Source organism: Brachyhypopomus gauderio, chromosome 4 (genome assembly GCF_052324685.1).
Source record: "Brachyhypopomus gauderio isolate BG-103 chromosome 4, BGAUD_0.2, whole genome shotgun sequence".
NCBI lineage: Eukaryota > Metazoa > Chordata > Actinopteri > Gymnotiformes > Hypopomidae > Brachyhypopomus > Brachyhypopomus gauderio.
In genome coordinates, this window is record NC_135214.1 from 17,959,059 (window position 1) to 17,973,676 (window position 14,618).

The 14,618-nt window shown below is 43.5% G+C and overlaps 1 protein-coding gene across 3 annotated transcripts; it reads right to left on the bottom strand.

Moving 5' to 3' along the window:
- Positions 1-1,047: 1,047 nt before the first annotated feature.
- Positions 1,048-10,033, bottom strand: sp3a (sp3a transcription factor). Of its 3 annotated transcripts, XM_077002805.1 has the most exons (8): positions 9,803-10,033; positions 9,415-9,512; positions 9,093-9,209; positions 7,394-8,401; positions 6,901-7,129; positions 6,291-6,480; positions 5,158-5,354; positions 1,048-3,563 (listed from the first exon to the last, which is right to left on the bottom strand). In XM_077002805.1, exons 1-8 carry the CDS (start codon positions 9,807-9,809, stop codon positions 3,244-3,246), a joined length of 2,166 nt encoding a protein of 721 aa, XP_076858920.1. In that variant the 5' UTR covers positions 9,810-10,033; the 3' UTR covers positions 1,048-3,243. The 3 variants fall into 3 exon arrangements, with proteins under 3 accessions (XP_076858920.1, XP_076858921.1, XP_076858923.1); XM_077002806.1 differs by lacking the exon at positions 9,093-9,209 and having other exon boundaries at positions 9,803-10,032; XM_077002808.1 differs by lacking the exon at positions 9,093-9,209 and having other exon boundaries at positions 9,415-10,031.
- Between the last annotated feature and the right edge of the window lie 4,585 nt (positions 10,034-14,618).

Genomic DNA, 14,618 nt, shown 5'->3' on the forward strand with positions numbered 1-14,618 from the left:
TTTGCTTGTATGTTTTATTTATTGGAGAAATGCAAAAAATGCCAAGGACACCCACTCTGAGTAATAATAACAGAGAGAGCTTCAGAAATGGGAGATCTACATGAAAATTCATACGCCAAGATTTTAAACTTATATGACAAATTCATTTTTCAAGTATTCAGGTTAGTTTTTTTTTATTATTATTTGTGGCCACAAATAATGTAGCCAGAAACAAGAGTTTATAAACTAAATAATAGATTATAAACTTAACGCTTGGTTCATTCATATATCTATATATTTTAAAAAATGACTCAAGCTGCAACTTTCTTATTTATTCTAGTTATAGCTCAAACTCATGACCTGCCTCCTTTACCAAAACTCTAGTGTAAGCCTCAATCTCCAGTCTTTAGTCTAATCATGATCATTGTACGTGATAATCAGATCTGATCCTATTCTTACCCATTCTAAAACAGGCTGCATATGCCCAGCCAAGCACACTGCAAAAAGACAAACAGGACAGGTGCTCGCAGGGTCAGCCGGCCTCCCACTTTACAGCTGCAGTGACATCTGCTGGACTAGACCCAGGGGTTGCTTACACACCCACGCAGACACACAACCACCCACAAACATGCACACACACTGAATAGAGTGAAACTGAAACACACGACAAAATGGGACATGATGTCCACGCTATGGAAAAATGCACATACGAAAAAACAAAAACATTACATACAGGCATAACAACATAGCTTAATGGCCTCTTCTCCTCCCCTCAATGTGCAGACATGCGCGCACACACACACACACACACACACACACACACACACACACACACACAGGCGCGCACGCACAAATCTCAGAAAGGTAACATTATGAATCAAACACTACATAGGTGAAATCCTACAATGCATAAGAGGACGAATATTCAATGTCTACAGGTTTAATCCGTAATCACTAATAAAAAATGCAAGATGCCTACAAAAATGAAAATAAACTGAAACTACAGCTACAAAGAGAATGCTATACTTTAGCAAACGGAAGAAAACAGGACAGCTGACAACTAGAAAATTCTGTTTAGTCATTTTAGTGTGAAATAAAAAGCTGCCCTCAAAAGTGGGCATTGTACAACATTTTGAAGCTTTTTTGGAAAAAAAGACCAAATAAAAATACATGTTACAATGCTATTTATAACGAACAAAATCAGATCTGACATCACAAACTAGGGCAACATTAAAAATGTCCGCAAACGTTAAGGAATAAAACAAAAACATTAAATCAGAAAACAATAGTGTTTCATCAATTACAACTTAGTAATAATGTTTGCAACAATGTTGTGTACTTTAATTTGGACGATCATGATAAACAAATTTGAATGTCTTGTCTTTAATTGAAACCTCCAGGAAAGACTGGCAACAGAACTCAAAAACTGATGTTTGGATTATGTAGAATAATCGGTCATACGAAAGTGCAAAATGATCCTACACCATCACGTGAATATCAGACTGCATACTGGGACACCCCCACACACACACACCCACCCACACACAGACAGGGCAAAAAAGAGTATGTCCTTCAGCAACCTGGGAAGAATATAAAAGAATCATGTTCGCTTTACAAAAGTTCACTATCAAACTGTGAGTATATACCAGTAATAAACAGGTGTACTTTTCACGTGAAAAGGCTCTTTCCCCTCCCCTTGCTGATCTCAGATCAGGAGTGTCCCATCCTCCAAACATGGCTATAATAGACAAGAGTCACAGCTCTCCAAAACCTACAGACCTCATTCAAATGACCGCGAACCACATTAGAACCACAGTGAATCCACAGATCTTCATACTGTAGGGATGAAATTTCACACTGCCTGTGTTGAACAGACTGACCTAAGACAATAAACTGCACATCCATTGCTTGTTATGTGGTGGTTTGAACTGTTAGTTCAGTCCATGTCTTCATAGCAGCTGAGGAGTGATTTGATTGAATGTGTTCCAAACTGCTGGAACACTGGAACACACAGATCCCTGCTATGTAGTACTCCTACTAGATGAGAACATGGTACATGTGCCAAGACCAGGCACGTTTATCGAAGAAATCACCCCCTCTTCATGCAACCAGACACTGTGAAACTTCATCAATTTCTTAGCTGAAACCACAGATCTACCCATTTCATATCAGGGATTCTGATTCAGTTTAGATCGTTCAGTCTTAGAAAAAAGTAACATATTGGGAGTAATCATACATTGGGGGGACGGGGGGGCTGTAAAAGCTCATTCAGGAGATGTAGACACCACAAAACCAATTTACTATGCAAAGCCTCATATAAATATTTTCTTGCTCAAAAAGACTTGACAACAAATGCATAACATTAGGTCAAACTGTAAGAGGTTCAAGAAGAAGAAAAAAGTTTAATTACATTTGATTGTTTTTTTGTTTGCCACCTGCAAAAATGCTTCACAATGCTTCATCTCAGAGAGGGAGCCCTGGTAGCTCACCATGCAACTTGGTGAAAGGACCAGGTCGAAGAAACCGCACACGCACGTGTGCGGAGGAGAGTCTCAGAAACGGACAGTTAAAGACAAGATTTGGACATGAAGAACTTCATAACGCCCAGCACCAGAGTGGCACACTTCATCCTAATGTTCATTCACCATTTATGCTGAACCTTCTCCCTCACAATGTGGCCAACTAAAGCCTAACCTAGCCATAACGTTAGCTTAACATCTCTCCCATTTACTGAATGTATAGCTTCTTTTAGAAAGACTACTCCCATTCAAACAGATACACACAAAGTTGCATTACAACTCCTCAGCAACTCTACTTTTGTACACCACAGAGTATGATACAAAATAAGGCATTTCAGTGTTTTTATAATGGGAACCACATTAATCAACTCTCTTCTGCTCCACTCTCACCATAAAAAGACTGCAGACAAACATAAATCAATACTCTATATTTGTAAAATATATATATATGTATATATATATTTATATATATATGTATGCATTTACGTAAACGTACATATTTACGTAAATCAGAATAATCTGTGAGGATATAAAAAGCAGGATACACGTGTGTGAGGGACAAGTCTCTGGTCAAACTGAGGTCCAGACAGGAGAAAGAGGAGAAGATAAATGGTGTCATAAAATGAAGCCACGGAACCTCGACGGCCAGACAGGATGTTCGGTTGCATCCCTCTGAAGCGGTTCCTTCCTCCCGAGTCCGAAAGACCCCTCCCCCCGTTTTGTTCCGCGGCTCCCCGGGTGTGGGTCACTCGGTGGCGTCGCTGGCCGAGACGGTGACGAGCTGCAGGGGGATCTCCCCGGCCGAGAGCAGGTCCTGCGAGCTGGACGTGTTGATGGTGGCGTTGACGGTGGCCAGGCCTTGGACACCGCCCGGCTGGATGTTGGTGAGGATGAGCGTGGTCCCACTTGGTGTGATGATGCTGTCGGAGGAGGCAGACGTCTCCATGGCCACCGCCGCCGCAGCCCCTCCCCCCTTCTTGTTCTGGTGCGTCTTTATATGCTTGGCCAGGTGATCACTGCGCATGAAACGCTTGGAGCACTGCGGACACACAAACTTCTTCTCCCCTGCCACACAGACGGGACGAGAGGTTAGCATGGCTGGCGTGAAATTTTATTTGCTCGTGTTTCATGTAACAGCACACCACGCAGGGGGCCAAAGAGAAACAGCCACTCCTAAAAGGCATGATCATGACACCCGTTTTAAAGGCAGCTGTCTGCAGTCAACCAGTATACATTCCCACTTAGGCTTAAACCCAGATCATCAAGCTACAGCTTGATCCAGCCCTCACAGCCAAGCCTCCTAAAGCGTCAGTAGTGCAAGTTCATGTGGAGAGAAAATTTGTCCGAGAAAGAAACTGCTTCATAGCGTTACAAAGGTGTCGGAGTTTTACCTCAGGCCAGGCACTTAACGTGACATTCTGAACAGACGTGATGTCAGATAAATCCAGTGAGAACATTTTAGAGACCTCAATGAGCTGTGAGATGGAAATAGACTCAACTGCTGTTCAGGCTCGCGGTAAATTGTCTGGCTCGCGGTAAATTGTAGTGTATATATTACAGTAGTTCATAGCGGGGATAAGCCCTTCAGACCACTCGCACAAGTTTTACTGCCTGCATTATTAGAGGGAAGTAAAAACGAAACATCATGACAGAAGTAAAAAGAAAAGTGTGTAAGTGTGGTGGGGGACGAAAACGAAATCAAATGCCTTTATAAGGTATCAGAGCGTTCTAGAAATCATCCAAATTAAACAGGAGTCATTCACCTTCTAAGCCCCTGAACCTTTCATTGTAGCCACAGACATGTTAGAATCCCTCTTTTCAGTGTACCTACTGAAATATTATAAGCCCTCTTCTCAAGACATCCACAGAAACGTAATGCGTCCTGTTTTCAGCAGTATTCAAAAATAAGCACAGCACATGGAACCTCAGCAACAGGGAAAACCATTTCCAGCAAAGTGAAACTAATCCTGAAAATAAGCCAGACTGTGGAACTGTGTTTTCTGACCGGCAGACCTGCATGTCTTTATGTTTCATGACAAACCTGTGTGTGTCCTGACAGGCCTGTATGCGTATGTTTTCTGACAGGCCTGAATGCATATGTTTCCTGACAGGCCTGAATGCATATGTTTCCTGACAGGCCTGAATGCATATGTTTCCTGACAGGCCTGAATGCATATGTTTCCTGACAGGCCTGAATGCATATGTTTCCTGACAGGCCTGAATGCATATGTTTCCTGACAGGCCTGAATGCATATGTTTCCTGACAGGCCTGAATGCATATGTTTCCTGACAAGCTTGAATCTGTATGTTTCCTGACAAGCTTGAATCTGTATGTTTCCTGACAGGCCTGAATGCATACATTTCCTGACAGGCCTGAATGCATACATTTCCTGACAGGCCTGAATGCATACGTTTCCTGACAGGCCTGAATGCATACGTTTCCTGACAGGCCTGTATGCGTATGTTTATTGACAGGCCTGGATGCGTATGTTTCCTGACAGGCTGGTATGTGTATATTTATTGACAGGCCTGTATGTGTATGTTTATTGACAGGCCTGGATGTATGTGTTATCTGACAGGCCGGTATGCGTATGTTTATTGACAGGCCTGTATGCGTATGTTTATTGACAGGCCTGGATGTATGTGTTATCTGACAAACCTGTATGTGTCCTTCGATGTCTCTGCAGCTCATCGCTACGTGTGAACCTCTTGCCACAGAACATCCAGTTGCAGACAAAGGGCCTCTCGCCCGAGTGCCAGCGGAGGTGGGCGCGCAAGTGTGACGTCTTGCCGTAAACCTTCCCACAGCCTGCTATGTGGCACACGTGTTGCTTCTTCTTCCCCATGTTCGATCCCCTGGAGCGAAGACAAGCACACAAGGGGTCACGCGTGCCTTTAAGCACAAGTTGCCAGGTTATCGCATACCCACATGTACACACACTATAACATACAGAACAAATGGAAAACTACTGAGATTTTGTGGTAGAGCTAATTTCAGCAAACGCTCTGATAAATCAAAAGAACACCGAAACGAATGAGCAAACAAGCAAAAAATTAAATAAAATAACTGATTCATCTGAAGTGTAATCTGTTTAGCGTGGTAGTTTGTGGATTATCTGTGTGTTCTATGCTGCTTAGCTCCCCAGGGCTTCCATATCAGGCATAACGCGGCACTCAGAGAGTGAGAAGCTCCACACACAACACTTTAAGGCTTTTAAATGGTGTGTGTCTGTTTTGACTACTGTAAACACTGCGTTCTCAAGAAACAGCAGACACATTCGGAACAAGAGCAGACAATTCCTCACTGTGGTTTTAATGGCTTATGAACTGTTGGATTCACATCTAGCGCAGGAGTAAATCGCTTGTTTATGAGAACCGAATAATTGGAATGTGCAAAACCACAAGCACTGGTGACTTTTACTGTCACATAGTGGACTGTCAGACGCTGAAGGTTCTTAATGCTACATGGAGAACGTTGGGAAGGTGTATTTCTGGTAGTAGAACATCATAAGGCTTTTCCAAGGTACTTTTGACAAATATAACGAGCACTTAAAATAAGTAGACCTCTTGTAATGGACCGTAAATGTAACAGAATTATGCTTTAAGTGAACTGGTATTTGGCGTTAAGAGATTTATGCTGGAAAGAATATTTTAAAAAATGGAAAAAAGGTCTGTAAGAATGATTAGGAAATATTCCCTTCCATTATAATGTAGCCTTATAAATGTAAAGTGTCCTAATGTGCCTTAGCATGTCTGGAGATATTATGGTGCAAGCTTGTTTGTAAGTGTTACCTCCCGCCGCCCTCTTTGCAGTTAGGGCAGGTGCATGCGACCCTGCGCAGCCGTTTGCCCTCCTGGCCCAGCCCCTCCATCTCTTCTTCAACCAATCGCACGCGCAGATGAGACAGGTCATTAGTATTCAAGGTGGAGTCACCACCAAGAGACCACTCCTCAGAGTCTGGCTCCTCCTTTATCTGAATATCTGTGGAGAGAAAGATTTTTTCCCCTTGATATTATGTGACTCATCACCTTGTCAAAGTTAAAATGGCAGTTACAGAAAGATGATTGCAGCCCAAAGTAATATGTGCCTCAATGTAAATTGCACTGCATACATTTGCTTCCTTTTATGTAACAAATCAATATTCAAAGTATTCAGTCTGTTCTTTCCACAATCCACACTGAGCCTATTCTAAAACACAAAAATAAATCAGACAGGGCTTTTGCAAAAAATACCTTATCTTTATACAGCCTTCTTACAATTTTCAGGTGAAAGCCAATCACTAGAAGACTCTTATAGACTGTACCTTTCTAAAAGACTTAAGGGAGAGCCATTTCTGATCAGGACACAACAGTCTGGTTTGCAAGATCATCATCTTTGTTCGCTATACAGCCGTGATGTTACCTCCAGGGCTGCCGGTGTCTTCGGCCTGATGCAGATGGATTCCTGCCTGGCCCACCGAGTTCACAGTGACCGTCTGCAGATTGGGGATGTGACCAGAGCCGATGCTGACAGGAGTGGAGCTCAGTGTTGCCCCCTGCCCAAGAGAGAGCGTCTGCACTGGGGCTAATGTGATCTGCTGGGCCGGAGTCGTCTGGAGCTGCAAGTTCTGGAGGTTCTGAATACCCTGTACCTGATGGAATGCAACGAAGGAAATTATATTTACTTGTAAGCACACTGCATGTTGCACTGTATGGATAGTCAGTGAAAGTCACATCAACATCACGTCATAATGTAGTTCTGCTGAGTCCAGTGCTATTTCAGTCAATATGCAAATGGGTCAGACTTGACATAGAAAAAAAAAATGAAGGCAATACATAATAAATTAAAAACTGTATTAATCATGGCCTCAACCACAACCCCCCCCCCCATGCTCTGAGTGTGCCCCCCACCCTACCTGGAAGGTCTGCCACTGTATCTGCCCCGACGGCGTGACGGTCTGTGCCTGGATGAGGAAGGTCCCTGGGTTGATGAGCTGAACGTTCTGCAGGGACTGCTGGCCCTGAGCGGAAATCTGCTGATGGACCACCTGCCCGTCACTGGTCTGCAGGGGCACCTGCTGCAGTTGGATCACCTGCTGTCCCGCCGATACTTGCACATGGCCCTGAGTGAGGTAGCCGTCCGCGTGCTCCGACACCGCCGACCCGGCCGTGGCCTGGCTCAGCACGCCCGTGCCGTCTATTGTACTGGCGGGCAGCTGCGAGGACGAGGAAGATGTGGTAGGCACGAACATGTCTGCGGCTGCGTTAGTGTTGTTCACTACTAGTGTCTGGTGCGACAGGCGCTCAGACGCCTTCTCGGAGCCGTCCGAGTTATCCGCCACCTGATTGGTCATGATCAGCTGTCCGTCAGCCGTCACCCCCGTGGCTATCGTTTGGGCGCCGGACAGCCCCAGCGAGTCCAAATCTAGGCTGTTAATGGGCACAAAGGTAATGTTACCGGGTAGCCCCACAGGCACGTTAGCAACCACCTGCCCCTGGCTGTTGAAGGCTGAGCCTCCCAAAGCTACTCCCTGGATCTGCTGCACCTGGCCAGGCTGGGCCATGAGGTTTGAGCTGATGGTCTGAGAGCCGTCGGGGAGGATCTGAATCTGCCCCGAGGCGTCGTGCGTCAGCGAGGCGCCCTCCACCATCGAGGTAGAGAAGCTCAGATGCCCATCGGCTGCCTGGATCTGAGGGATGACCTGGTACTGGATGTTAGGCACTGTGTTGGCGGAGGAGTCTGTCCCTGATGTTAGCAAGATGGATTGGCTCTGGAGGCCCTGGAGGCCTTGGAGGGGAAGAACGTACTGCCCGTTGGAGGTCACTATGCCTGTGCTAGGCAGCTGCACGATGCTGGACTCGTCCTTCATTCCCTCCCATCGTGCCGATGTGCTGGTCAAGTGCACTGATGTGTGGTCTGTTGCCTATGGAACGGAGATAGAAGGAAGAAGATATTCGTGTATTGAGGTTCAGCTGTCACAGTACTGCTAGCTTACAAGGCAATGTGGCAGATAATCAGGTTTTGAGGTAATTTTGCATAGCTGTGGATAACACAATATATGTGAATATAGTGTAAAATATTAAAGGTCATATGCACTGCTGGACCACAGGACAATATGTCTAACTGAATATGACAAAATAATAGCATGTGTGACAAACAGAATTAGCCTTGAAGTTTAGATACAGATTTTATTCATCCAACAATGCTTTCAATAACAAAACAAACAAAGGAAACACGGGGGGAAAACGAACAGATCGAAGTGATCTGTTCATTTTAATCAAAATAAACATGGTGTTTTTTTGGTTCACACGGCGTTATTTAGGCAAGCACGACGTTACATTTTTCAAATATTACAATGGAAAAGGACACACTATAACTACAACCCAAAAGGAACTTTAAAAAAACGGATTATGCATAATTTATGAGGAATATCGTCGTGAAAGATTTCAATTCTGCTTCTTACCCACCCAAAAAAAAAAGCACCGAGCACTTGGTCAACAGTCAATTGGGATTTCCCCCCACTTTTCCTCAAATTCGAGCACAAAAATAAAACCACATTAACCGTGTCGCTGATTTTCGTTTAGTAACATCTAGCAGCGGAGGCGGCGACTTACCGCGGCGGCGGCGGCGGCCCCGTTATCCGCCCCGTGATCCGCCCCGGACGGCGAGCCCAGCTCGCTGCAGGTGGCCGCCAGCAGCGCGAGCGGCGACGGTTGCGCGAGCGGTGACGGCTGCGCGTGCGACCCACAATGGGCGGGTTTAAAAAAGAAGAAAGTGGGTGGCCGTTAGTCCGGAGACACACAGGAAGTACCACTTTTTTTCTCCCCCCACAACAAATAATAAAAAAAACGTGTGAACTTTCACAAAGCACCATGCATTTTGCTTACAACAAACCTACCAGGGGGGAAGGAAAGAGACAGAACGGAGAACAACTACCTGATCTCCGCCGCTACCATCTTGCTGCAAGAACTCGCCCTGAGCGCCGTCCACGTCCGAGGCGGCCATTTCCTCCCGCCTCACGGGCTGTTCGGGCGCTGCGCGACGGCACAGAACAGCGAGATGAAGCAGAACACCTCCGCGCTCCACACAACGCCCACTCTACATCTACAACCGCCGAACAACCCACACAGAGCGCCCCTAACGAACCCCCGCACGACCACACCGGCTATCTCGGCGCAAACGGGCCGTTTCGAACCTGGCTAAGCTAGTCGGCTAATGTTAGCAGTTAGCAGAGCCGCCGAGATCAGCCGAGCCTGCTAGCGTTAGCTTAGCTAGCACGGGGCTACGGAAAGCGTCTAATGGAAATGTGTTGAATGTTACATACCAGTCATTACGTGAATTACTTTAATAAGAAAAAAATCTCGGTTTAATTACACGCCAAACATGATTATATTACTCTGAGGCGGGCTGCGATCGCTGATTCGAGTCTTATTTTTTTCTATTTTGATTGACGGTGCGGGAAACACAAAAGGTGGGGCTTCCAGTGTTGACTGTAAAAATGTGCGTCACCGGCAGGATGTCCCGCCGTTCTTCTCCTACGCGATTGGCTGCCGCGTTTGAGACCTCGAGTTGTGTTTGGTCAAGGCGAACGTCAATCACTTCTGACATTTCTGTTTCCTGTTCCTGGTCGCGGAACGCCAAGTTTATATTTAGCAAGTGGTGGGAACGTTGAGGTCAGATTATGAAAACACAGATTATGTGTAGATTTTCGTTAGTTAAATAAAGTTTTGGGTACATTTTCTTTAGTTAAGACTGCTTTTGAGTAGATTTTCGTTAGTTAAGACAGCTTATGAGTACATTTTATCCTGGTTTTGTCCGTTTGCAGCCCGTCTGTTTTTTTTTACCTGCCGCAGACGTTAATGATATTTCACAAACTAAGACAAATATCGGCGCAGCGCCTGACAAAAAGACCAACCGTGAAAGACTCCAGAATGTCAGCTAGCTCACGTTACAAGTTAAAAATTGAGGATTTCTTACTGTTTTGTTTTCATAAAGAAAATTTATCCAGCCATTACTTTAAAATGATGGGGGAAAGGTTGACAGCGTTGAAGAGAGACGTGCAGGTGTTGGAGGGGAATGGTAGTTCCGTGGTGTCTGCACTCTTGTCCTGGTCACACAGCCCATCTTCGTAGTCTTGGATATAACGATTCACATTGTCCTATTTTGGTAGCTAGCTAATGTGGGAAAGTTGAGTATTATACACTTTAAATGAAGGTTAGAGACTTGGTCTGTATGGACGTGCTAAGTGATTCTTTAACATTTAGCGCCACTGTCACCTAGTTAAGATTCGCACGTGTAACGTTATTTACACTGATTTACTTCAGTTTGACTCGTTGGGCTATGAATCTAGCTATCTTTCTTCCATGCATAAGTTTTTATCATTTGAATTGAGTGTGAAAGAGATCCTAGACTATTTAATGTTTGTAAATAAATAAATAAAAAACAACGTTTGCCGTTTACAAACTTGTAAGTAATGTTGTACTACATATGTCAATATTCTTTAAGCCGTTAAGATGTTAGTAGTCTAAATTTCAGCATCTACACAAACCCAATTACTTTACGGGTTTTATTTTGTTTTCTTATTGTGGCTACTCAGAAGTCGGCTAGTGCAAAGAACTGGCAGCAAAGAAGTGGGCACGATAATAGAGTCGATTTAGGTGGTACCAACACCAAAATGGTAACAAAGCCTACTAACATCTCAATAAATGTTGTATGGACATATGAGGTGACTTCAGAAGTCATTTTGAGCATATGTAACAGGCCTAGTACAATGAATTTAGAAATGTACAGATTATATATATATATATATATATATATATATATATATATATATATATATATATATATATATATATATATATATATATATATATATATATATAATACAAGGGAAGAGGTTTATATACAAATATATAGAAAAATATAGTTTATTTGGTTGAAAGGTTTCAATTGCATGAACCTTCTAAACCAATGGCTATGTGGAGCATCCTAAAGGAACATATTGTCCCATATGTGGAATCTAGGGGGAGCATGTGGGACAGGGAAAATGTGTCTTAGGACTTTGTCCAAAGAGTGGGTGTTGGTCCTATAAATGCTAAAAGATTAGTAAGAGTGCATTGAGATAACAGCTCAGAGACGCTGGGTGTGCTGCTGCTCTGAGACTGTTCCTGCATCATTTCCACTGTGTCAGCTCCTCCCTGAGAGTGGCCAGAGTGCAGCATTTTCCCTCAACCTTCAATTCAAACTTGAGCCATTACAGCCAGACTACAAAAGCACTTTCCTTGCACTCAGGGGCTTGCGCCAGTGAATGGTGGATATTTCCAATCACTCTGCTGTCAGTCCAAGTGTCAGGTAAACACAGGCTGGCAGACGGAGCCGCTAGAGTGCCTCACAGCTGTGTCTCTCTCTCTCTCACCTTAGCCTGGCTCAGGCAAACTTGCCAGCAATCTTCCGCACAAAGACCCCGTGTGCAAATTGAACGGCAAAATGCAGCTGTGCAATGCCTGGTCTTGTATCTTTAGGTAGAGACAGGAACTTAGCATGTTTTTTTTTTCCTTCCAACTCAGAAGGTGAAAGGATACATTCTAAAGTCGATGAACTGGTTTGTAGACCTAAGTCATCTGCAATCATCAGGCAACTGGAGCAGAAACAATGAACGTGTGATTGTATTGGTGTTATTGATTGATTCAGCCGCAACGACTCCAGCTGGGAATGACATGAGTCAACTTGCAAGCAGCACGGAAAGGACAGTGAAACACTTGCTTTATCTGCTGGGCTTGTCCATGTAAAATTGGTTTCTCTGATGAATCAAGATTGCACACTTCTAAATTGATGAGACAGAACTGTTTCAAAGTCACCAAATATGTGATTTATTTCGGTAATCTACATTTTTGCCTTGGGGAGAAAAATGGAGTCGTTGTTGCTGTTTTGTGAAGTGCAGAGGTAAGGCGGGCTCGCAGCGAACATCGGTGAAAATGGCAGAGCCCGCTGGCCAAGTGGTCTGCGACAGACTCACATTAACATATTGACAGCGGCACTAGCTGGGACTGAGGTGTGGTGAGGAGGACCGCATGGAGGGAGCTGCTCTGACTCTAGATTCCTGTAGGCCCGGGGAAATGGAGCCTCACTGGGAGCTTTCTATCAGTAGGCCACCACAGCGAAGAGTGTGGCCGGAATATGAAATATGATCTCAGCATCAGTGAAAAGACCACAACAAGGACACTACCGGGGTACAAATGCTGGACCTCTAGTCACCCATGCATGTTTAAAAAGTTATAGACTAGCTATTAATTGGGCTGTGACTAAAGCATTTAGTCTCTCAATTGCATGTCTCTATGCAATTAATACATGTCACTGTTTTCTGTGCATTAATTTAATTAAATCAAAAGCTGTGCTAAAACACATATTTATTACTTTAATGCTGCTGATAATTTTCTTCTGTAACCTAAAATCAGAATTTATAAGAAGCTGTTTAACAAACATAAGTATTCAGTGGAATTTAAAATGCATTTGCATACATAGAATTTGAGTGTGCTAAACAAAATTTCTAAAACATAGTGCCATTAGCCGAATTACTTGATATAAAGAAACTGGACAAAAAAACAAAGCAAGGATAATCTGTCTTATTTCCCCTGCACCCAATTGATTTCCATGGTCCAATCCCTCTCAGGCCCTTTCAGTGTTTTTGATTCTCTGTCCATCGGTCCTTATATCCATTCCTCCATCCACTTCCCTATAACAGATATATTGATAGATATATAGCATTTGAGATTGTTCATTGCTTGTTCTGAACAGAAAATCATATCTGTCTGTTTCCATCTGTCTGTTAAGAATGTCTATATTTTCCCAAGTGCCTTAGGGTTAACATTGCACTAGAATGAACTATAATGGCAGGACTTTCATGGGCTAGGCGTTTTATTTCTTCTGCCTATCTTGGTATGGTGCCATTGTGGTTTGCCTCTGGGTGGAGTGACACCATTTGATTGATGATACTGACAGCATGTTTGTACCAGAGACACAGAGACCCTAAGACTAGCCACTAATCAGCCTTTGATATTCTCTGAGCCTTTGTTTCAGAAATCTGTTGCAAGGATGCAGAAATTCGATGAAAATGGCTCTGAACGTGAGACAAAACTGGAGCGTCACAGATGTGCCTTTTATTTCCCAAAGTAGAGTCAACATGGATTCCTCTCTGGTGACTATAGAGTAATCTCGTTGGCATTCATTCTTACCATCCTTTGTGCATCTGACATGATGAAATACCAGAGTTTTATGATGTTTTGTCTTATGAGATACATCTGCATAGTTCTAAATAACTTTATTGCCACTCCAAAAATGTTAGTGACTGTACAGCGTACAGCACACTGAAAGCCAAAACCACAGAAAACAGCGTGTCATTCCCGGCCTTTTACAGCTGACGAACGGGACTCAATAATGGGTTTCAGACTTGGCCAGCACCACGAAAGCTTGAACTTGAAAGAAGAGAAAGACAAACTCAAAGTCCCACTTATCCTCCAAGGATCTTCCTGATGGGAGAAACCACAGTGTTACTTTTAGTCAATAAACAGTCAACAATGTAACACATTCCTCTCATGTGTTTGGCATGTAGATATGGGTGATACAAATCATCTTGCTGTATGTCCTCTTTCGATTTTCGATGGAGTGATGACTTTAGTAAGTATATGTAGTATGTAAGAGACATTTTACACTCAGTTACAAGTTGTAGTCCACTCTTGGAAATACATGTATACCCTAAAGTAATGTGAATGGATATATTGGAATTTTATCCCTTGAGTGCACTGTGTCAATCTTTATGGGCACTTTCATGATAGATTTGACCAAAGGGCACATGTTACCCACATGCCTTTACATTTCTATTATAAATGTCTATGTAAACATTTATGAAAATAACATTGTATATTCACATACATACATAAACAATCACCTGACCTTTCTTTTAAATCCTTATTCTGAAAACAACACAAGATTCAAATGACCTTCTGTGCTATATATATTTCTTTTTCTAAAGAAAAGCCTATTGCAGAATTGTTGAAATGCTGCTGGTGGTGGTGGTGGTGGTGGTGTGTGTGTGTGTGTGTGTGTATGCACATGCGCACTATGCTACATATGAAACAGACACA